This window comes from Tympanuchus pallidicinctus, unplaced genomic scaffold, assembly GCF_026119805.1.
Source record: "Tympanuchus pallidicinctus isolate F22 unplaced genomic scaffold, pur_lepc_1.0 scaffold5, whole genome shotgun sequence".
NCBI lineage: Eukaryota > Metazoa > Chordata > Aves > Galliformes > Phasianidae > Tympanuchus > Tympanuchus pallidicinctus.
The window spans coordinates 22,659,697-22,685,219 of record NW_026294769.1 but is presented as its reverse complement, the minus strand read 5'-3'; the positions used below and the strand labels follow the sequence as shown (position 1 = coordinate 22,685,219).

The 25,523-nt window shown below is 34.0% G+C and overlaps 1 protein-coding gene across 5 annotated transcripts in view; it reads left to right on the top strand.

Moving 5' to 3' along the window:
* Positions 1 to 592: 592 nt before the first annotated feature.
* Positions 593 to 25,523, top strand: part of CCDC102B (coiled-coil domain containing 102B) — a 121,538-nt gene continuing 96,607 nt past the window's right edge. For 4 of the 5 annotated variants that reach the window (XM_052704710.1, XM_052704708.1, XM_052704709.1 and 1 more), the window contains exons 1-3: positions 4,336 to 4,433; positions 20,495 to 21,118; positions 22,194 to 22,414. In XM_052704710.1, the coding sequence (XP_052560670.1) occupies positions 20,510 to 21,118; positions 22,194 to 22,414 (830 nt within the window). In that variant the 5' untranslated portion in view covers positions 4,336 to 4,433; positions 20,495 to 20,509. Of the gene's footprint in view, positions 695 to 4,335; positions 4,434 to 20,494; positions 21,119 to 22,193; positions 22,415 to 25,523 lie in introns of those variants that run through there. The other variant, XM_052704707.1, reaches the window with a different exon arrangement.

Genomic DNA, 25,523 nt, shown 5'->3' with positions numbered 1-25,523 from the left:
AGAGAGAGGAGAAGAAAAAAGTAATTGAGCCCTAAGGTGTTTTTTTTTAAACTTACTGCAATTAATTTATTTCAATTTTTTTTCAAGATTGTTATTTAGAAAATTTCAAACTTGTGTTAGGAGCTTATACTTGCTTAATTCTTGGCTAATGCAGTCATAAGGATGCTAATCCTAGCTGCATTCTGACAAGTGAAGGCAGATCACCTTCTTAGATACTAAACAAGCTTTTTTTTTTTTTTTTTTTAGTCTGCTTGTAAATAAGCTGAACAACTCAGCTCTTAAGGCCCCTACTAGATTTAAGGCTTACCCATCTGAGAGAAAAAAAAAAGGGGAAAAAATACCTCACAAAACAATAATTTAAGAATGCAGAAGTTATTAAATTAGTTTACTGGTGGTTTCAGTTTCTAATCCTGGTATCAGAATTTGCTTGCGTATTTTTTTTTTCTCACTGCAAAACTGTTTTTGAAGAATAGTTTTAATTCACAACATCGTAGTTTTCAGCAGTTGTTGAAGTTCTATTCCTGTAGATAATTTATGGAAGAAGCCTGGTGGGAGGAGAAATGGACTTCTTCAGTCTTAGAAAGTGATATCTCTCAACTCTAGCAATGACTTTCCTTAAGCAAGGAGAAGAGATTTAGCATAAAAAGTGGAGAAGATTTGCCAAGAATACTTTTTTTGAGTGGACACTTGCACAGTAAGTAAAATATAAAATTTTAGAATACAAAAGAATAAGCTTTTATAAATGTGAAGGGAACCTTACTTGAGATGCTTACATTAATTTTTTTTTTTAGCTTCCCTTAATACTCTTTATGTTGTTCTCACTTTTAACTATCCCAATAGTTAAGGGATTGTCAGTAGTATTTTAGATTTTGGAAAACTACTTTATAGCTTCTCACATTTTGTCTTAGTTACGTAACTAGAAGTTGATACATGACAGCTTTTATTCTGCCACTTTCTTACATTACTGTCTTTTAGTTTTGGAGAAATCTGTGCCATCAGCTTAGAACAAGTTAAACGGTACAGAATGTTAGTGTATGTTTGACTTATCAGTGATAGGGGCCTGGATGTTGAGAAAATGCATCTTTCCATTTTTGCCATGCATGTTAGCATGACAAAATGCTAACACTAGAAAAAGAATAAGATTAAGCAATTTACTGATAGAAAATTTATTTGGAGTAATTCTACTGAGCAGTTTGCTACTGAAGAACATGAAGTTAAAATGTGAAAGTGTTGAGAGAGTAGATATTTTTGTTATACACTTCGGTCTTTTGAAAATGACAAAAGCACATGTTAAGCCCAAAGTGCAAGTAGTAAGAAATGTCGTTTTCCTTTTCAGTAAAAAGATCAGAAAACTAACATTGCTGAGAAAGTAGTCTCATTAATATGGAAAATACTGGACTCAATATACTCATTCATATCTCCAATTGTCTTCCCCCCCCCCCCCCCCCCCCCCCCAGTGAATATAGTTATCAAAGTAAAATTCTATAGTGGTAATACTAGTAACTTTCCTGGAGCTGAATGTAGATATCAGGTTAACACAACTGCAGTCAATTCAGTATGTGTTAACCTTTTGGGCAGTTGTATGCAGTTAGAATAGATCAACTTACCAAGGGGCTTCTCCTTAGTGAAGGATTATGCAATGATTTTTTTAAACAAAATTTCTTTAGCACTATCTTAGATGGAAGAGACTTGCGATGATCTTAACGCTTGGTTTTGCAGTGGGTGTTTATCACTTCAGACTACTACTGGCAGTTAAATAGAGATGGGTTTGAGACTACACATAAAGAAACACAGATTGGACAAAGTACTTTAATGAGAGAGCAATTTAATTCTATTTTAAATATTGTTGTCTTTAGACTAATGTCAACCTTTTTTTTTTTTTTTTTCCCACAACCAATTATTGGATATAGAATGGTATAATACTTGTAGATTATAATTGAGTATATCCACATATGCTGTTCCTTCTACAGTAATTGATAAGTAATTTTTTTCATTACAATTTAACTCAAGACATTTCCCTGACACTCTGCCCAGACCAAGTTATTTTTCTATACTTCTCCATAATTTTGGGAGTAGTTTGTATATAACTTCATGGCAGTGTCTCATTCACATTTGTATTGATAGTCTTAGATGATTAATAATATTTACTTTGAAACTATGGTGATTTTTTTGCAACCATGTCAGGTTGGAGAAAAAAAAAAAACAAACACCAAACAATAGAGCAAAAGCTTGCAAATATGGATCTTCCTGTAGTTCTAATTGGTCTGCTAACTGACAAAAGTGTTGTAAACTAAAGTTTGTTGTTGAATTATCCAAAAGTGTATTTTTCGTAATACTTAACAGTACAGTAAGATGAAATGATTGTATTCCTGAGAGAATGAGAAAATGAGAAAAATAGTACATTGATCGCTTCCAAAAAAACAGCAAACAAAAACCACACTGTGATTTGAATTTTGATTTAATCTTGAGTAGGGGTAATTGACTTAAAGTCATCACAAGAGCATGGCACAAGGTCTTAAATATATTCATACTTTTTATGTCCTCTTTAATTGTTGTAAGCCTATAAGCACTGCTGTAAGAAAGTTTCACCATCTGAATGCAGCCAATGTTCATCTTGTCTTTGGACTATAAGAAAAAATCAGAAACACACAAAATTGTTTGTGTGTTTTTTATAATCTGCTGGTTTAAAGATATAATTATGAGAGTTCCTTTACTGAAATGGATAGAGATGAAATCCAGACCATCTGAAATGTAAATGAAAATACTCTTTTTATTAGTAACATAACGCTTTCAATATTGCCAAATTTTGTAACTCAAAATGTTGAAGGCACAAATTGTTCCCATTAGTGAGAATGGTAATGCCAAAGTGATACTGTTATGTTTTATATCCTCTAAAAAAATACATAAATAAAAATTTTAAGCTCAATAATTGCATTTACAGTGTTTGAAGATCTTGCAGAAGTCGCTGCTATTTGACTATTGAGTATACACAGTAACGCTTCCTAGTGAAAACTATTTTATAGGTAATTTTTGAGGTTTTATTTACTATGGGTGAAAAAAATGGAATTGATTTGTACTTGAGGACTGGATGGGTGAAGTTATTGGAGAATATTCCAGTGGGATATGAGATGCAGCTGCAGGAAGAGCCATTGAAGATACAATAAGACAACAGTTACTTTAACTTCTTTTAATTTGATACAGGTTTTAAACTTTTTTTATATTCATAGGAATATCTAATTTCCCCCCCGCTTTATTTTTGTTAACTGAGTGCCCTTTGTCTGCAGTCAGTGCAGTAGAGTATTTGCATTGTGGGTGCCATATTATGCCTGCGTTGTTGATGGGAGTGGGAGGACAGGTATGTTCATTTCTTCAAAATATATGTACTGTCAGAGAATGCTCTTAAGTGAAGTCTTGCGTCTATAGCTGCGACTCTTGATGAAAAGACTACTTTATTGTTATTAATATTTCAGCATCTATTAATAGGGGAGTAGACTTTTGTTCCTTAAAGCTATGTGTAAGGAACTCTGGCTTCTCAGTCTGAAATCCTGGCAAAGAATATAATAAGATTTTTGTAACTGAGAATATTAAGCTTTCCAAAGCTACGGCAAATATAGTGTGAGCTATATGAGATGATTCAGTTTAATACCTCTAGGACCTGCCATGTAGTTGGCCTGTAGTATCAATTTCAGAACACCAGAGGCATCATGCATTGTTACATGTCAACTGCAATAAATGTGTGTGCTTATTTGAAGAAGAGCTTCTTATCTTTTGTATTAATACAACAACCCTCAACATTAATGAAAACTATTTCATTTTTCAGAAATGAGCTCCTAATTTTTTCAATTTTTCCTTGCTGTGTTCTTATACAATGACAATCTAAATTAGAAATTTGCATAATGTCTGATTAATTACATAGTTAATTATGAAAATACATGTGCTAGCTAGATGATAGTCATCCAGAGGGAAATACCATCAATTATTTAAAACTCAGGAGATCTGTATAGGATTGAGGGATAGCATAAGAATCCACAAAGTATGGTTCAGTATTGTGCATGTGCTTAATTACTGGGATTAGAACAATTAATTTTAGCTTGTGCATAATATTTAGGAGGCAGGGGTCATAGTCTTCAGTTTTGAAAGCTACAAAGGAATAAAAATTGAAGAAAGGGATACTGAGCAAAGGGCTATATGGCATAACAATTTGTTGGATAAATGACTACTTCATAAAAGAAAAATATTTTGATTTTAGTTTTGATAAAGCCTGGCCAATGGGAGTCATTTTCAAGTTAGTATGGAGTGGCCTTAAGGTTGTAAATAATACTGTTGGCCAAATCCCAATACTGTGCAGATGAGAAAAGGATGCAGGAAATTCTGTTGTTTATGCATGTCTCTGTAACACTGCGAAGCAAGAGGAGCCTTAAAAAGTCCAGAGGGTAAGGGGTCTTAAGTTTGTGGACTTAATTATTAATTCTTGTATTTCTCTTTTGGGTTACTATCATGCTGATAGTGGAGAGGAAAACAATCTGAAATACTCAGTAAAAAGTATTGAAGGTCAGAAAACAGCCTCTGAAAACCAGCTAAATTAGATATAGCTTTCTCTTCTTTCTTTTTTACTAACACCAAGTAATATTAATACTAACACTCTTTTAAACATATCTTTTTGCATTTTTTTTTTCCCCAAATATAGGATACTTGCTTACTGTAACAAGGTACATTTTTAAATTTTCAAAGTGGCAATTTACTAGATGCTTTTATTTTTAATTTAGCAGTTTGTGAAGTATACTTTCCACAAATATGGAAAGTATACTTCAATATTGAAAATCTTTTTAAAAATCACTCTGAAATATATCTAGAATAGAGTAAGCTAGTAAATCTTTAGAAGTTTTTAATCACTGATGTTTTAAAAGTTAGTGTCATGAGAACTATTTGCAGCTGTTCACATTGCATGTAATTGTTAGGAAGTGGTGTTCTCAGTATTTCTCTTTTCTAATGAATATAATCCTCAATTCCATCAGAAAATATTGGATAGGCATAAGAAAAAAGAGTGGGAAGTAAGTGTTCTTAGCTAAGTGACGTTATAATAATTCAATGGAATGTGATTTTTTTGGGGGGGGTATTACAATTTGCTGATGCTAGGCAAAGATGTCTAGTTTGTTATTATTTGAAAAGCTGTATCTCAGATGATGTAAGACTGTATGGATCATCTACCACCACTGAGAACCAAGAGCCAAATTTCAAAAGTAATTCTGATGAGTTTAGTAACTGTATGTAGCAGATAGGGTTAACAGGCCTCATATTGAATATACAGTTAACTTTGTGCTGTTTCTTAAAACCATTTTGTAAAGCAGTCTCTAGTGTAAATAATCTTACTGCTAGAATCCTAACCCTTCTAGATTATTTATATTTTTAAAAAAATTACATTTCTGAATTTTTTTGAATGTACTTTATTACAAAATATACTGAAGATAAAATGATTTCCATAGGATGCTAGTGTCATTAATTGAAATAGGCATATCTCTCTATAACTTTAAATGTTCCAGATAATTCTACAAAAATTGGAGAAAAAATTAACATGTCTGTCACTTTCGTTTTTGTGCAGTATGCTTTGAACTAAGGCTATTTTTTCACATTAAATATTGGCTTCAGGTAGACCTGAGATATAAATTCATCAGAAAATGAATACTGTAAAGTAGCTGGTAAGGGCAAACTGAAGGTACTGTCAATGAATTTGGCAACAAGGGATGTGGATCTTGGAATTATTTAAACCATAACATTTATTATTCTATTGGTTGACTAATCTGTTGGCTGAAGAAACTAGAAATTGTGATCCATGTTAATAATTCCACACTAATAACCATTATTCCTTTAGTATATGCAAAACATAAGAAATTTTCATGTTCCAAAGTACACTGAGAATTAAAAAAACTTCTGCCACTTTTTACAAAATAAATTTTAGTTAACCCTTTTCCTCTGAATTTTCATTGGTGAGTATATATGGTGATTAAGGGCAACATTCTATCAGGATAAATGACCTGTGCAGATTTTAATTCATCTTGCTGTATTTGTATAGCCTAAAATAATGTATTTTGAATTTAATGTTGCTTTTACTTTGTTTTTAAAATATCCGTTGCAAATCACAAGTGGTACACTTGAATGAAGTATTTAGCAGCATTCCAAGGGAAACACAAACCTCACATTAATGTTCAGGCTTAATTAACTATATAAATGAGCATGTGCTCTGAAGTGTATAGTGAAGTTTTTCAGTGTTTGGTTTATTTTCATCCAGTTGCAAACAAACCCCCCTGAACACTCCGATGTCAAGAGAAAGATTACAGTGTACTGTGAGTACAGGCTTTTCAGGTTGCTTAGTCCTTCTGACAATCACTAAAAGTTTGTCTGTACTTAGAATATAAACTTAAAAAGTGTTGTGCAAGCATCAACTTTCTGTTCCAAGGCTTCATGTTGGTGCAACACAGGATACAACACAAGGGCTACTTCAGAGAGGAACATGAGATCTGTCTGCTCTAGGAGGAAGAATCTTCTATGCCTGTGAACTATTTACATAGATATGAAAGCTGATGTTACTTATGTCTTCATTACTTGGAGTCTGATTATTCAGTACTATTCACTCCCATAAGTGTGATCCATTTCTTAAGTAGGTGTCAGTAGACCTAAAGGTAATTATTATTGTATGGTGGAGTTCTAAGGGAAAACTGCATCTGGAAGCAGCTGTTCTAAGGAAAGTACCTTGGGAAGCAGAGATAAATACGTTATTTGCATTTATATTAAACTCTGCTGCAGCAAAATGCAGAAAACAAACTCAGATAACACTGAAATTGAAATGATCAATTTTATTTTGTTTTGTTTTCCTAGCATAGATTGATTTGTAGTTCATGTGCCTAGAGTCTCTCTGTAATGATTGCCTGTTCCTTGCTGTTGTACTTCACTTTCTTTCTCAGCTTTGAATCTTCTGCTTTAACCCAATAAGCTACAATTGTAGTTGCAAGCTAAACAAATCTCACTTATTTGCAATGGTTACTTTAATGTTAAAGTTTTTCCTACATTTTCTAGACAGATCTTTATTGCAGTTAGTTATTTTGGGTGAGCTTGTATATAATAAAGAAGTGTGCAAGCTAGTTTCTAAACAACACTTCTATTGTTATTATAGGCCATTCCTGCTGTACAAACCATTTTGGAGGGTTTGAGCTCAGTCTTCAGTTTTCCAAGTTGTTTAAAAAAAACAAAAAAAAAAAAACAAAAAAAAAAAACCACTTTCCTGTGGATTTTTTTTTTCACAAGGTATTAACAGGATTGTGCAAGTCAATTTGTTCCTTATTTTACTAACATGACATAGAGGTATATTAACATTTAGAAAATGAAATGCTATGTAGAAATTCATTTCCTGTTAAGGCATGATAAAAACCATATTCCATGTTCATTTGGAAAACCAGGTTTCTAAGCTAAGTACACTTTTATTCCTGTTCCATTTTTAGTCTGTAGTAATATGTCATTGGCTGATTTATTGTGAAAATAATCCTCCCTGAACAGCCTGATTTTCTGGGCTCATGCTGCTTCTAGGTCTGATTTACATTAGGTTAAATGAGAGAAGTTTCATGCCAATTCCCGTATTTAATGTCAATCGCATTACTGGAGGAATACCAGGGAAAAAGTGCCCAGAAAGCTCTTATTGTTTTTACTTCAATGCTTTTTAACTGTTCAGTTTACTTGAATGTCTCTCCGTAAATTTTGTAGGTATACTTTTTGGCAAAATCATGGTAACTTCTGTCTGGAGTAAAAAATTCAAAAGAAATTTTATAGAGGAGCCACGCTTAGTAGTCACTATGTATGCAGTTAATTTTTACCTCTTTTGCGGTGCCTACCTCTGTGGGCAATGGGAGGATAAAGAGATTCATGCTTCTCTATGAATCTGTGACCAGTACCATGTACTATGTGATACTTCTTGCATTTTATGTTGCTCTTGTAGCTGTGGAACTATGGCTTTTGTAATGATATAAATCATCTCTTAAGTACATTTCCTTCATATTAGTGGAGTTGGAATCATCATAAAATATGACAGCATTAAATACCACCAACCCTTGAACTACTGAAAGACAAAAGATTATTAGTGTAAGTTTGCTACAATGCTTAAAGAAAACTGAGACGAGTTACATGTAAGTGTCCAAGAAGTAATCACCTTAAAGAAAATTCTTTAAAGACCTAATGGCTTCTAAAACTATTCTAATGAAACTGAGTGCATCTCTGTACAGCAGAATTCTGTTCATTCTTATCCGACTGAATTGGAGTAGTTGAGCAAGCCCACAAGCCAAAGTAATAGGCTCTGACCCAGAGAAAACATAAAATTCTTGAGCATTCTCATGTGGGTGGGAAATTCACCAGTTTCCAAAGTGACACTGAGCAGTGTTTTGAAAAAAAATTGTTTTGTATCTTAACTGTTGGAATGCTTTATCTGAAAAAAATGTCAGATGCCTGTGATTCATTTTGTGCTTCTACAATATTATGAAATTGCTTCTGAAAGTAGGTCATGTTTTTACTACAAAAAGATCATGAATTATTACAAATATAACATAACTATTTGTTATCTTATATCAGAAAATCCTTTCCAGGTATATTCAAGAACTTTTTAAAAAGCAGGATTTAAAACTTTTTTTTTTTTTTTTTTTTAGGTCATTTAGTTCTTTACATCTTCATGCTGGAAACAAAAATGTCCACTCAGTGTTTTGTTAGAAGGGAAGGGAAAAAAACCTATAGATGGAAGTGGACCTATCCAGTTTAAGCTCACTTTTAAACTCAGTAATATACAACATGTAAAGAGATCTGATATCAACTTTAAACATTCAACTTGTGATAATTTTTATTCTTATAATGAAAATTTGTGTATGTTTAAGTGACCTTAAACTGTACATGACTTCTTCAGTAAAGTGCTGCTCAAGTCTTTTCTTTGTTTGCCTTTTTCAACTTCATCTTGTATCATAGCATCGTAGAATGGCATGGGTTGTAAGAGACCCCTGTGGTGCACAGAACTGCCACCCAACTAGATATGGCTGTCCAGGGTTCATCCAATAGTTTGCATCTGAAAACAGGCTCAATCCAACCTGGCATTGAGCACCTCCAGGTATGGGATATTCAAAGTTTCTCTGAGCAACCTGTTTCAGTGCCTCACCATTCTTTTGAAACTGAAAGTAGCCAACTAACCTGATTTATAAGACAATCTGAGGAAAATGAGTAAACTAGATCTTCTCTTAAGCCCTCAGAGCTGTTTGGGAGTAAGCGTCTTAGATTCTGGCTGTATCCAATCACAAACTACAGAGGCTCTCACAAAATCAGGAGGACAAATTTAGCATTTTAAAATGAGTAGGAAAATGTTATATTGTATATTGCTGAGGTTAATAATGGCTGAGAAAGGAAACCAATTATTGAAAACTGAACCACAACACTGTGATCTTCAGTTTGAGTAACTTACCAAAAACTTATTTAAAGTTTATTTGAAGATATTTGTTTCAGTTACCTCAGATTCATTTATAGGCTTCTTGAATTGAAATGAACAGCTGAAAGAAATTTTTGCTTTCTTTTCTCCTTTGATTTTTACTTAGTCAACTTTGGTGTTTGCAAGTTTTAAAAAGATGTCTAGAACAGATGATGAATATCATGCCCAAAGGCAGATCTAGCCTTGTGGAATGTCTTGGGCATGTACTCCCATACGTTTCTGAAGCCTTCTATATTTCTTTCTGGAAGAGGAGCTTTCCCTCAAAAGTTCAGGGAAAATCCACAAAATGTGATCAGTATTGCATCAAGCAGCTATTCAAATTAACCCGTGGTTTCAGACAGCTTAATTCATCACAAGATCCTGATTATTATCAGAACAATAATAATCAAAGAAATTTTAATTTTACAGCAGCAAATCTTCATCTATTCAGTTATCCTTGCAAAGGGAGAAATCTCCCAAGGTGACAGAGTAATCAAACTTGGAAGATGGGAAGCAAGTCTAGTATAATAGAATGGAAGAATTTTGAATAAATTGGTACGAGTCCAAATGAACTAACCTCTAAAATGGTTTTTCCTCAGACCAGTTGTCTGATGTAACCACAATTGTAAGAGTTCTGTCTGTCCTGCCATAACTCTTGTAAAACACAGTTTGCTGTTAAATGGTAGTGAGCCACAATGATTCTCTTATGTAAGAAGAGCTTTTATTCTGTTCATGCATACTATCATAGCAGTAAAAACTCTTGCTGTGGAAAGATATAAGATGTCTATTCAGAAGCAGGAAATCATATGAAGTTTGCTAGACTGGCCATTAACAAAAATCACTTTCCATTTTCAAAGTAAGACTTAAATTGTTCTGAACTCATACAATTACAGTTGACTAATAAAGAGTAGGTGCCTGTACATGGAATGAATGAGATTAGAATTAAGGTGACCTGGCTACTTGTATAAGTCCATAAATTTACACTGTTTTGTAAACCTCTTTATAAGTTGGTTACTCTGAATATATCTAAAACGCTGATTGTTCATTCGTATCCTAATTACCTGGGAATTGATTTTTTTTTTTAATCATTTATATTCTAGTAAAAACTCACAGTCAATAATAACTTCAGTGGTGAACCAGCTAATCAAAATTGTCACAGAAACTACAAATAGCTGATTTATGAGGTAAGGCTTGTCTTGGATTCTGTCTAATACTAGATTTTGATTAAGTTTGTCCAGGAAACTGTGGTGGTGTTCTATTTTCCTTGCATAATCTTGTTAAACATTTTCTTTCCAAGTATAGTTACTGAGAAATTAGTATCAGTGCTACAGACTTGAGTGCATAGAAGTTATGGTTAAAATGTTATGAACGTTTGTAATAAAACAAAACATTCATATGGGAAAAAAAAAGTACTGTGAATGATTTAGGTACTTCTGAGCTTTTTCTGGGCTAGTAATGGTAGGAAATGACAACATCTCTATACAAATTCATGTTGCCTGTATTTAACGCTAAGGATTTGAACATAATTTCAAAGACATAAAGAAATGTAAGGTTGCCTCTGTAAAAGAATTTGGAAGATATTGGAATGGTATGTAATGACTTATGTTAACCAATAGATTTAAATCACTCTGAGTATATAACACTGGCACTAATCTTGAAGAAGTCTACAGACTGCTTAAACTGAAAGTGGCAGCCGAAAAGGAAAAAGAGTAGGGTTTGTTTAGTTTTTAGCTTTATAATAATCTGTGGCTACCTTCCAAGTTGTTTTTTTATTAATCTGTATGTGCATGGTATGTACATCACTCTATAGTAAGATATAGAATATATTCTATATATCCCATAAAATGTATGGGATCAGGAAAGACAAGGTGCAGGTTACAGAACTTGGCGAGGGACGTGAAAAACACTAGGAAGACTTTCTACAGGAACATTGGCCAGAAGAGACAGGCCAAAGCGAGCGTACCGCTTTGGTAAATGTAAAAGGAGAACTGGCTTCAAAGGATGAAGAGAAGACTGAGGTACTGAATGAGTTCTTTGCCTTGGTCTTCACTGGTGGCCAGGATTCCAGTACTTCCCACATCCCTGAGCCCTGCATCCCTGAACCTCTAGGTGGGGACTGGGATGGTAAATCCCATCCCTGCTGTGAGGACAGAGCAGATCTGAGACTGTCTCATGAGACTGAATGTGCGCAAGTCTATGAGGCTGGATGGCATGCATCCCAGAGTTCTGAAGGAGGTTGTTCTGGCTGAGATGTTTGCCAAGCCACTCTCCATCATATTTGAAATGTCGTGGCTGTCAGGTGTGGTCCCGGATGACTGGAGGAAGGGTCACGTCACTCCCATTTACAAGAAAGGGAGCAAGGAGGACCCTGGGAGCTACAGGCTGGTGAGTCTCACCTCTGTGCTTGGGTAGATCATGGGACAGATCATCCTGGATGACATGTTTGATCACATGAGGAAGACCCATCCCTGGAAGTGTTCAAGGCCAGGCTGGATGGGGCTTTGGCAACCTGATCTAGTGATCCCTGCCAATGGGAGGGGGTGATCTTAAAGGTCCTCCTTCCAACCCTGTGATTCTATGATTTTTTTACAAAGAGAACTGTAGTGATTCAAACAGTTGACAACAGTATAAGAGTAAAATAATTATTTTGAGGGAATATCACTACCCCCATTCAAGTTATGAATGTTTCTAGGTGCTATGAAAACCTGTGTGAATTTCTCTGATGTCTAATAATCTTTCTGAGTGTATGTAGAGTCTTTTCAAAGGGATACTTACTTTCTACCCAGCCTATTTGCTTTAGAAAAATTTTAGGAATTAATTTATTGACTAAAAGCTTAATCCATATGTCAAATGTGCTGTAGATTTTTCAACTGATTTGAAAATACATGGGCATGAAAGAAGGCAGGTATACAATAGTGCCAGGGTTGTGACTTGGTTTTCATTTTGCAAATGCACGTCATGAGCTCATACTGAGGTTTTTCACCAAGCCGTAGCCTTAAATCCTTCTCTGTGGGGTTACTTTCTCATCACTATACTAATTTTCACCATCCAGTCTCTTTGGGCTTACCTCAACTCAGATGTAGGACTTTGCCTTGTTGAACTGTGTGCTGTTTGCCTCTTGAGCTTGTCAAGATCTCTCTGGATGTCACCTTTTTCTCTTCAGTGCTCTGACTGCATCATCCTGCTTGGTCTATTTGCAAACTTGCTGAGGGTGCATTCAGTCCCATTATCTATGTCACTGACCAAGATGTTTAGTACTATATTGTATATTAACCCCTTAGGAACATTACTCATCTCTAGAGAGTCCTCTGCACCAATTCTCAAACAATCTGTGTGCATCCCTGAGAATAATTAGTCATGGGTCACAGATATTTTCTTAGAAAGGAAGAGAAATATCTCAAAATAAAAGAGTAATCTTTCAGATTTGGATCTGAACAGTTTTCTACGCCTCAAGCTAAAGAACAACTAAGTTTTTTGAAATACAATGTAACTGTCCTTATTTTCAAAGAATAGTTCCTTATTTTGTACTTTTTTTAAAATGTAACTCCTCTTCAACATTACCATTCTATGATAACTAATTAAATCGTTCTGGTTTTTGCATATTCTATTGTTGTTTGCTGCTTGGCTCTAGTGCAGCAAAATAGTGAAATACAGAACCTGAGTATGTCATCACACTTATAGTTTCAAATTTTAACTGACTTGTGAGGAGCAGATATTCATTTCTCTGAGTTTCTCTTGCATTCTGCATGTGTACTTTAAGAACTTTTTTCTTCATTTGCCAGCATTTTGATTCCTTGACTTCTTGGAAAGAAGGAACAAATAGACTTGCAGTAATAGCAATGGAAAAGTTACACAATTGAACATATGTTGTCAATGTGCACTCAAGGTTCATATCAGTATGTTATAAAATGCATTTGTGTACTTGATGTGTGGATGAATGTGTAGGCCCTTACAGAAGCTATATAAATGTTATCTCATAAAAAATATCAACTCTTATCCAGTTGAAGATTTGGGGAGTGTAGCTGGCTTAAATCCATTAGTGACAACTCTTGCGTGCTTTGTGGTGATTTTTTGCTTGTCTGTTTTACATTTGAAATGCAAGAAAAACAAGTTTAAAAAAAAAAACACAACAAAACAAGCATATGTTACTGCACTTGAATAATAAATAAAGATAATTTGGTAGGTTTTTTTTTTTCTTTTTTTAAACAATCTGTCTGGATTTATCTTTTAATCACTGCTGCCTGAAAATGGCTTAAATAGGAAAAAAAGTTCAGGAAAGCAGGAAAGTTTTTTCCATACTGTCATGGAGTTATGTAGATTGATGTATGTGTATGGTGGGGGCGGCAGGCCTGGAGGTCCTCTAGCTCAAAAAGGGAAAGGGGAAAAGGGTGTGTGGGCAGAGGGGAGCTGGGCTTAAGGACAGAACAGTGGCAATGATCTGAGGAGGAAGGTTAATTTTACTAAGTATGGTATTGGAATGCAAGGTAACACAATATAATGCAATGTAATTGGAACTGAGGATATAAATCAACTAAGTGAGAGAGAGAGAGAGAGTCTGAAACCAAAGGCCTTGCTTTAAATTGAAGGTGAAACTGCTGGGGAGCACGTGCACACTGCCAGGCGATGAGAGAGAGAGAGTCCCATGACTTGCAGGTTTTACCTTCATCTCTGAATGTGAAGTCCTTTGGGGTATGTACTTCTCTTCTGAGAACCAGGCATCTAGAATGTTATCAGTCCCTGGAACTGGGGTATTAACTCTAATTCCCTGTTATGATGTGGGATACTGATAAAAGAAATAGTGAAACCATGACACATACGTCACCAAATTCTTACAGAAATGCAATGTTTCTGTAAAAAATAAAAAGAAAATCCATTTTTCTTTAATTTTTTGAGAGAATTCTGTTGCTTATATGGTGGAATAGCAATTTATCATTATCATTAAAATTATTACAATATTTTATTAATGGCAATATACAAAATGCTCTGTTCTGTACGTGATTTGTTGCTTCATTTTAAAAGTTCACAAATCAGGTTGGTTAGAACAAAGTTTTAGGGCATGATTATGTTTCTAAAGAAACAGTCAAGATATTCATATATTCTTCCTATTAAGTTATTTGGTTAACATAAAATGAGTATTTTTTTAAAAAAGAAAATAATTGTAGGAGCTATGGATTTCAAAAATGTGGATATACTATGTTCTGTGGCAATAATGGAAAAAATACTGCTTCTAAGATCAGTGATCTCATAACATGGTCTCCTCAACTTGCATGCTGTTTTGCATACCATTTTGTTGAAAGATGTGTATTCAGAGAAATTTCAAATTCTTGATGTTGGTTTCTTCTAATTTCCTGGCTGTTATGACTGTTGCTAAAAGTGGGAGAAGAGGGACATTCTCCTCAGAGAGTGATGAGGTTGGAGAGGATCATTAGAGAACAAATCTTTTTATCCTTTGAGCCTATGTGAATAGCACACAAGAAGCAAATTGCTGATAATGGAATGGATTTTTCTTCTGAAGTCAGCAAAGTTTTGTTTCTTATGGTGAATAATGAAATATTAGGTAGCAATGTACTTAATGTTATTTTATAGTGTAAAATTCTTATTGCTACATACTGGTCATTGCTTGATTTTCCTGTGGTTTCTGTATAATTCTGTTTACTTTCTGACTAAAGAAACTATAATCTATTTCAGATAAATTTCTGAATGAAAAATTCTCCTTTCACTTACTAATCTCTCTGTGGTTTATTTCATTTCAGTCACTATCATTAATGTGCTCATTTTTTGTTTTTCTGTGAAGAATAAAGCTACACGTAGATTATTAATATAATAGGCTTTCTGGGGTGCTTTAGAAACAAATGCTCTGTCCCATCCTTTGGTCATTATCAGTGCAGAACTGGGATCTGAGTCCTCTTTGAAAAAGCTTTGTGTTCTACTAACTCTTGCTTATAATTTGTCACACTCTCTTGTAATACTACATTTGTTGTTTTTGTTATTAAGTACTAGGATTTTTTGCTTTTTCATGTCAGAGGCAAAGATTTTTATACCGTAAGGAAATATGAGCACAAAAGTGATACTCAGTTTTCCCAAAACTTTTTGTTTTGCCAGGCCTAGGAAGTGTGCAAGATTTCACTCAGCAATTCTGTCTTTATTCCTTCTTTGCAGACAGGCCAAATATTTTGTGTTTATCTTTTATCAAACAAAGCTCTGGGATTTAATTATCAACTTTAGAAATCTTGCAGTTAATTTTTTCATCTTAGATTGTCTTTACACTTCAAAAGCTGAGACTGATCCTTGGTAGTAGAAGAAAGGTGAAATTGCATAGACTTTGTTTTGCGTGTCAGAACACGAATGAATTGTGGTTGTGATTTTGATTTGATTCTGAAAACATACTTAACAAATTTGAATTTCTGAAGTGATGCAGTGAGAAAAACCTTTTCTTTCATACGGCTCACAGACTTCATAATCAAATAAAAGGGAAAAAGAAATGAAAAGCAACAAAACCATTAAGACATTTCTCTTCATGAAATTAGAAACGTAACTTTATATGATTTTTGCAGCTTAATTGTTTTTAGTTAACAAAAATGAGTAGTAGCTATGGGAATTTTTAAGCAAATGAGAGTTGCATCAAATATTTTATATTTAAAATGTGGCTACATAAGTGTAAACAGGAAAAAAAAAATCAGATAATTTATGACAGGAAATAATTTGCATTGCTTGTGTCTTTTATTTCAGGACATTTTTTGGCTGATTTTTAGCTTTGACACATGTTAGGAATATAATGTTTGGATACAACATCAACTGCTTAAAAATATAATAATTTTAAACTATATGGTATATTTTATAGCTATGAAAAAAAAAATACAACAATCCTTGGCTATGCATTCAAAAGTATTGAAATGACCAACTTTTTAATTTTCAGTATTAAAATAACAATTTTCTTAACTTGCTCAGAGAGACCATGATCAAACCCAGATTGTGGAAATATGTAAATGTACGGTGTCACTGTCAACTGAAATCTCTCATATTTAAAGGACAAATATATCCTGTAAAATGCACTTATTTATTTGCTCATAACCTATTAAAAACAAACAAACAAAAAACAACACACAAACACCCACCCAAAACCAAAGAAGCATCAAACAAAAACTCAATCCTCTTCATACAGACTATACAGTCTAACATATCAGTACACAAATTCATTACTTCATGAATTCTGTAGCTAAAAAGTTGTCTATTTTCCAGTGAGTGCACCTATAAGCAAAATACTTTCTGATACAATGTTGTCAGGGCTCACTCTTCTGCTGCTGCTACAGTTTGGGTGTTGCAAGAAGCTCAAAATCCTCAGCAATACTGTTGTGATTCCAAAGCTTTTTGAGTATGTTGATCTATTTGTACTTTTCAGGTTGGAATTCAAACTATACTGTATCAGTAAGTTTGGGGCAGTGTCTTTACAAAGATACAAGAGAATAGCTGCAGGAAAAGTTAGCTGCAGAGTGGCCCTTACTTCCCTGTGTGCTGTGCCATCTGTATGTGTTATGCTTACCCAGATGGCTCTGGTCCCAGGTGCTAGCATGAGCTGTGTGCTCAGCAGGATCTCAGGTGTGAAGTTACATACATCCAAATATTTAAGGCCAATTTTGAAACGGTGGTCAACTTTGATAGGTGTGGCAATATGGAAGTTGTGAATAGAATAGTCCGTTTTGAATAGGATCTGTTTTGTCAGAGGATGCTACTGTACATCTCTATGCATCCTGTTGATACAAATCATCTGTCCCTCTGTGCCCTAGTCATTCCTGTAACAAATTCCCTGTTCTGTCTTACGATTTTATGCAGAATGACCAGCTGCCTTGCTTCCCTTTGCCTCAAGTTTTGTAGTGTTTTTGTGAGTAGGTACACATTCTTAGATTAAATTATATCATCAATAAATTTTTGGTGTGTATTCATACCCAGACATCTCTGTTGTTTACTTGTTAATTTTTTACACCCCATTCTCAGCCACAGGATTAAAGAATCCCACACGGAGTATAAGTCTGCATAGGCATTTATAGCTCAGTGCTTCAAAGTCATTTCCATACCTTTAAGCTCTGCTTTGCCAGCTGGGCTGAGCCACCAGCTCCTGCTGTGTAGGCTTCTCTATGGTCTGTACAAGTATGGCTGCAGCTCTACCTCTCACTAATTTCCCACTCACTGTGCACTCCCATCTGCGACCCACACTTCTGCCAGCAGAGAAGAGCAGATGAGAGGATTCAATTTATATTCTAACCTATGCCATGTTCTCATTATTTATCTCCACTATTTGTTACCTGTTGATGTCCATACAAAGCACACAGCTGCACAAGGGTTTTCTGTCCTATGGTAGCAGTTTTCCAGTTAGAATCATTTTTAAAACAAGCTAACTCAAACCACCCAGATGTCAAGGGAAACAAACAGCAATGCACTTCCAGCTATGACAGACTTTTTACAAAACTTTCTTCTTTCCCCATAGAACTGATATATATATTTTATATAAGCCCAAACAGTTTTGCATCTCCTGGAGTAAGCAAAGAAGATAAGCAATTTGGACTTTTTTTCTATTGCGTTTACAGCTTATGCAAAAGAAAATTAACTGGTTTCTTCTGAAGCAGATATTTTCTGTAAAGATGAGAATGCCTTTTAAGAAATGTTTGGCTGAGGTTTTCATAATTAAGTGGGATGTAACTAAAGATTAAGTCATGCAATTAGAAAAAGGGTGCTAATACAGTATCAAGTTGATGGTCTAGCAGCTGAACTCATGGAAAACTTCAGTTCAGTGAGCAGGTATTAACACAAGTGAAGTGTAATAACTGTTTTGAGTTCCAGTGGTTTTTTTCTTGTGTGTCATGAGGAGTTAAAACATTTCCCTTTGCCCATAATAATATCTTGGAACAATAAACCAAGAGCTATTCTTCTTAACTGCCATTGTTTATGAACATTAAGTAAATAAGCAAAGTTGCAATACAATGAAATATGGTTTAGAGCGTATTCCTTGTTTTGTTTGCCAAACGTCTGTAACTTTTTCTTTCTTATGTCAATCAGATCTCTTTTATGATACCTTCACCCCTCTCAAACAATGCTATGAATGTTGCTTCCTTTTCTTTGGGCGTACTTTAGATTATTCAATTAAGGAAGATTACTTTAAGAGGTATTCTGTGTTACTTCTTGTCCCTGAATTATTAAGCAGGTGGAACTACCAGAAGGTTTCACTGGAAAGAAAATCCCCACTTTCTTTTACTTTTCTAACTTTCTTTTATCTTTACATCTACTTCTGTTAAGTAAATTATGCTCATTGAGTTCCACATGCTGAGCTAGCTAGTCTGCTGCTACAAACTCAAACTGGTAACTTTCAAACTTGCTCTGGATAGCTGCTTTTTTTCCCTCTCAGTTTTCAGTGTTGACTTATTTCTTATGTTTAGAGGTCTCTGTAACAATAATAATATGAATCTTCTTTGTCTATGTTCTACATAAGCAATATTCTCTTTTCACCCAAGATAAGTTAAAAGTTTTTGGAGCAGGCAGAACCCTGGGGAAGTATAATGTGTGTTAAGTGACATCAGTAGTAGTTTGATGAAGCAAGTGTCTATCTGCAACATCAACCCTACTATCTCTAAGAAATGATGAACAAAGAAGTTTTCTGTGCCTAAGCTGCATTCTAAAAGTTTAGATATCAACTAATAAAGAGTTAATAAATGCTGTCAGATTTTCTAGGTTTCTCACTGTTTTATTTATTTAGGTTAATCTTTTTTGGCTTCATAAACAAATTCACAAATTGGTCTTAGCTATATGCTAAGAATCTTTTATTTGGGGAAGTGTTTTATGTATTCCTCATCTTTATATAGCTAAAACACTGTCCTACGTCCTACAGTGTTAAAGTTCCATGTAACTTGATTATGTTAACTGAAAAGCACATAGGGAAGTTAAGACATGTGAACATCTTCTATTCCTTACCAACTCTAAGTCAGCACTAATATTTTCTCGAAAGAGAATAATTACTTTAAATTTTAATTAATTAAATTACATTTAATTTTTTGGAAGCTTAGGTGCAGAGTCAGAATCAGCAATCCAGGATGGAAAAACGGCTGAAAGGCAGCAGTTAAAAATTGAGAAACTGGAAGCAGAAAGTGTGAAAACTTTTATTCAGTTGAAATGAAGCATAAATAATGCCATAACTATCTACTCTTCAGTGTTTTGTTTACTATATTGGCTTTCTACATTTCAAATACAGGCGGTAACCCTAATCATTATGATATATAAACATGGTTTTTTAAAGAGAGATGTTGGAACATTCAGAAAAAAAAGTAATTTTATCAACTTAGTCTTCTGTTGGAATAGCAAGGTTTTGTTTTGTTAGGTTATGTTTTGATAGCCAAGGGAAGAATGAAAAGCAAATACAAGTGATGACAGATTCTCCGTATCACAATTTTCTAAATATTGGAGTGAGAATGCAATTTTTGAGGTGCTGATTTTTATCTAAGTGAGTGAATAATAATGGATAAATAATGAAAAAGGGTGCAGCAGCGTTTGGTAGCAGTCGTATCATTGCTATGTAGGTAATATGCTATATAGTAGGATAGCGTTATCTTTTCAAGAATAACATGAATATATATATTTTCTGGGTGTTTTGTGGAATGTAGATGATAACACCCACTGTGAAAATGCTTGAATTTCTTCTCTTGTGAAAAGAAAAATCAAATGTGAATTTGCATTTTGTTCATTTATATAGGTAAATTTAACTTACCATTTTGCCTAACATGAGGTTCCACCGTTTGAGAAAGAAGGCAAATGAATGATATTTCCTTTGTTATCAATACCTAGTCAAGTAACAAATATACCTGTCTGTGCTGTACTCACTTTTAAAATGTCAAACACTATTATTAATAAGATAGATATATCATTATTTTAAGAGTAATATAAACTGTTGCTTGAGATTATTTAATTGAATATAAATTTATTCATAATTTTATTGAAGGAAGCTAAATTATGCTTTGTCTTTTTTAGGGGTGATAGCAGATTATGAATCAAAACATGGACGTAGGATATGTTCAGCATTCAATGGAAGATATACAGATTTTTAGGACCCAACCAAGACAGCCTAATAAGTTAGATGGAATTTGCCAAACAGATGGCAATCTATGTAATTCAAATCTTCCATCTCAAAATTTCTACCCATATTCAGCTCATTATACACACATGCATATGAATTCCAGCAGTGACTTGGAAATTTTTGAAGCAGTAAGAATTCGAGAACTAGAAGAAGTCAAAGCCAGAGCTGCCCAAATGGAGAAAACTATGCGCTGGTGGTCAGACTGTACTGCTAATTGGAGGGAGAAATGGAGCAAAGTTAGAGCAGAAAGAAATAAAGCCCGAGAAGAAGCCAGACAATTGAGAATAAAATTGGACAGTGTTGTAAAAGAACTGAGTATGCTTAAAAAGATAAACCAGGATTTAGTAACTGAGAAAGAAAGTTTAGAAAATGTAACTACTTGGAAAACAGAATATTTCAGTTCCTCAGAAATATCACATATAAAAAAAGACCTAAACCAATTAACATTTTTGGAACAAGAACATGTGGAAGAACTAAACAAAACCAACAGAATTCCTTGGGCAGAAGACTCAAACAAGGTAAAGAATGGGGATTTCTTTTAAGTTCATGAAAAAGAAGGAGTTATGTATTTAGAAATGAGATTTTTCAAGGATTTTTTTCTAAAATATAATGTGATCTGATATATTATAAAAGCAATTATTTTGATTTTCACCCACATTACAATCCTAATACAGAGAAATACAGAAAACAATTCAGATCCCTTAGCTATGGCTAAACCTATAAGTAAAAGGCTGTTGTCTCCAATAATGTAATGCTCTGACTATCTTTCACGTTAGAAGTTATAAGGTTATATCTGAAATCTCCATGTTTTGCATACTACTATCTCAAAAAGTAGTGTAGGTTCCTGATATCTAAAATACAATTTAGTTCTCCCTACTTGCAGTTTCTGAAATGAGGAAAGAGGTGAGGTGAATTCTGCAATGTGGCAAGTTTTTCATTTGGCAAACACAGCAATTAAAATCTCAAAAGAATTCCTAATACAGATGTATTTTTGAATAATTTTTTTTCTAAATATTTTTAATTTTGCTTACGTTTTGCATGCAAACTCTGTCTCCTCAAAATAGACAATATAGCACATTTTGTTTCTGGTTGGGACCCAACTGGTATGTTATGCACATAACTGGTCCTTGCACAAAACTTGTTAAAAGTCCATCATTTGTTTCAACATGACTAACATTAGAACTCTAAGACTTCTTACGTGGAATTTCTCAATGTTGTATCTGTACATACAAGTTGCTTTCCTGGTTTTAATAATTCCAAGATTCTGTCTTGACCATAGTTATAGCCAACTAGTGACAACTGGAACCTATTTGTTCAGTAGAGAAACCTTAGAAATATTTTGGTTATGAGAACTCTCACATGTTCACAGTGTGAGAAACCACAAAGCAGCGATCACTCCATCAGAATGACATTTTTGCATTAGAGAACATTCTAACTGTAACTCATTGCAGTTATACAAGATATTATTTATTCCTTTTTTTCCCCCTACATGGTTTAAATGTTTACAAGAGCCTTGGTAGCAGGCAGAAGTCATATTTAGACTTTTGCTTTATTTATGTTTTTCTGAAATACCATGTTTATCTCTTTTCTCAGGATGTGGAGTTAATCAAACAGCCCCTAAGAAGCAGTCAGAATAAAAAAATGGCTCCAAAGCATCTTGATTCCTTTCCCAGTGGATTTACCAGTATTTATTTTGAGGAACCTAAAAAAGGTCTGCACAACGCAGCTCAGACACCAGAGAATGATTTAATGCGTGCTTCTGTTCTGCATTTGCATTTGGCTGAGTTACAGAAAATCTTAACTAAAGAAAGAGAGTAAGTACAAAATATATCCTCCTTGGAGAAATCTTCATTAGAAATAAGTTTTTTAAAGAAACTTTCTAATGTAAATATAGTGAAGTTTTGCATTTATAGCTCATATGTTCTCCTAGGTATTTCTAAGCTCTAAGTCAGAAAATATGTATTATTTTTTAATGGTTTTGGAAATAGGTAATTACATATATTGTAAGGGTTTCACAGTAGTGTGTACGTCTCGTTTCCTTTGGCTTGCTTATCATTAGCATGAAAAAGTACTCTGTAATAAAACTGTTAAGAATATACAGTTAACTAAAAAATTTGTACTTACCAGCGATTTGATACAAATTAAGTGACATCTAAGCTATGTTATATTCAATTATTGGAGCACCGTAGTATTATAAGAAATTTTCATAGGCTCTTTCAAATTTTTGTTAGTAAATGGTGACTGCAGAATAATGAAGGCCATTTTTGAATTACAACAAAATTGCTTTTCAAGGAAACACGTGGTATACGCTATATGTGCAATGTGTGAGGCAGTAGACTTCAGGTTAATGCGACTGTAGCTTCAAAACTGGTTAAAGCTACTCAGAAGGAATAAAGAATGCCTCTTCTTTTGCAAATACTGTCAAGTTTCAGTTCAAAGAGCATGTAATAGACTGTGACAAATCTTTCCTGTCACTTTCTTTTTACTATTTTCCTGTAGATAATTCAAGTCTGAAGTATATTAAAATTTTTTTAAAAAAATTTATTTTAAATTCTTAGAACACATTTACTATGTTGTTACCTGAAACAGGAAGCTGTGGAAAACATCCATTCTTTTTTTGAATCATATTGCAGCAGATTACTGAAACTGCATTCTATCTTACTTAAAAAGATTCTATTTTTTGTTGAAGCCAAAATCCAAAAATTTTTAAATTTTTGATATTTCATGAGATTTAAGAGGCTGATAACTCATATCTACTCTTCTCTGGTTGAAATCCTTAGGGTTCTATGTATTTTACTTGTTCAACAGAGATCATAGTATGCAGAAATTTCCTTTTAAAAAGGAGATAATCATTCAACATTTTTAAAGCAAATCTCTTATTTGATGAAAATTTAATAAATCCCTGTATTACTTTCTGCTCTGTGTTTGTTCATGTGCCTTTCAAGCCAGTTAGTAACTGTGTTTCAGGATGCCAGATTTTGATACTTATCCCTAGGTATATACCGACTGTTCTTCATTATGGTGTATATTAATAAATTTACTGGGGCATGATAAAAACTGGTGTATGTTTGTATCATGCAACCTACAGCAGTTCCAACCTCAGGCAGTAACTGCTCATGGAGCAGCAATTTTCACATAATGTTAAGCATTTGTGTACAACTTCTTTAGCTCTTTGTTCAACATTTCCTCTATAAAAGAGCTTCTGTAAGCAAAATATGTTCAGCTGAGACATACAAAGCAATTATGTTTGGCTATGCACAAAATAGATACCTTTGAACAGTATTACCAGACAAAAACTAACGTAATCACTGGTCTCTTGAGTCACCCTGTGAGTCTTTGTTGGGCAGACTATCATCCACCAGTTCAGGCAGGCTTAGTGTCTGCTTCTCACAGGAATAGGCTTATTTAGATGACTTGACATCTTCAGATTCCCATTTTTTCTCTTTGAGTTTTATATTTGTTCACATCAGTATTTTTGCTCCTGGATTCTGGATCTGCTAATAATCACTATCTCAACAATCTCATCTGTTTGCATAGCTCTAGCTTAAGTACTTTCTCACAGCTTCTTCCTGACAATTTAGAAATTTTCTCAGTAAACTTCAGCCAAGGACACAGCTGTGCTACATCAAAAGTAAACTTGGGTTACAGACAACTTGAACCCCTAGGCCAAAGGTTACTTTGGCAGCCAGTATGATCTTGCTCATTCTGTGCAGGACCTCTCTGTAGATCTTTCTGGCTTACTCTCATTACTCAAGAGCTGTGGCTAGATTTTTTCCAAACTGAAACCAGCACATGTAGAGATAGTGTTTGGACGTGTCCCTACTTAAACGGCTAACCTCTTCATAAGTGATTTAAGTTTTTTTGGATCAAGAGTATTCAGTTTAGTTGTAAACAAAGAAGCAACAGGAAGACACTTTTCACACAAGTACATTGCTTCAACGATCTAGCTAACATTGCTTCCAGGCCTTGAGCCAGACCACTCAGTGATAACTCTGGTGTCTCTGCACAAGCCCACCAAGTACTATGTGAATATGACCCAGAGGCAAGCCTTGTCACATATCCGTTTGCTGATTTCCTTATGCTGTGGAAGAAAGATTTTATATCAAATATTCTCAGAATGTAGCTAAAGTTAATGCAGAAATAATACTTTTTTGTCAAAAGGTTAACACATTATTTTTGTCCCAGAAGAGAAAATAACTACTATGACATACAACAGTATCTTATGTTGCTAGTTGAATTTTCAAGTGTATATTTTCAATATTTTTATCTTTTCTGATATATTCATGTTTCATCCCTGCAGTATCATAAAACTTATAAAAAAAAAAAAATTGTCATCTCCCAACATAATGATCCATCTGCAGATTTACTGCTTTTCAGACTTCAGATTTATTCAGGTTCCTGACTTTACATGCTTTATTCCTATACTGATGTTTATAGCCAGTTGAATAATCATAGATTATAAACAATAACCTGTTTTTATTAAAAAATTGTACCAATATAAACTGAAAGTTTTTACTTGTAATTTAGTTTTTTTTAATTTTCTTTCATTTTTTCTTGTGAGCCAAATTCTGTTTTGTTAGACTATTGCAAAATCATATACACATATTTCACAAATACGAAATGAAATTATGAAGTCAAGGATATAATTTATGAAAAATTCATTGTTATCTTTGGACTTTGGCTGCAGTCTTTGCTGTGGACACAAAAATGAAACTTTTAATGGGTCTCAAAGACAGGAACATCTGTAGAGCTTCATATTTCTTTCATTATATCCTTATTTGCTGATAATACTGTGTTTTGAAAAGAGGTAAAAGCTAAAACCAAACTTCAGTATTTCAGTAGGAACCATCATTCCTTCTTTGTGAACTATTTTTTCTGACCTTTTTCCAGAATATAGTAATGAACATTTTACTCAAATAACAT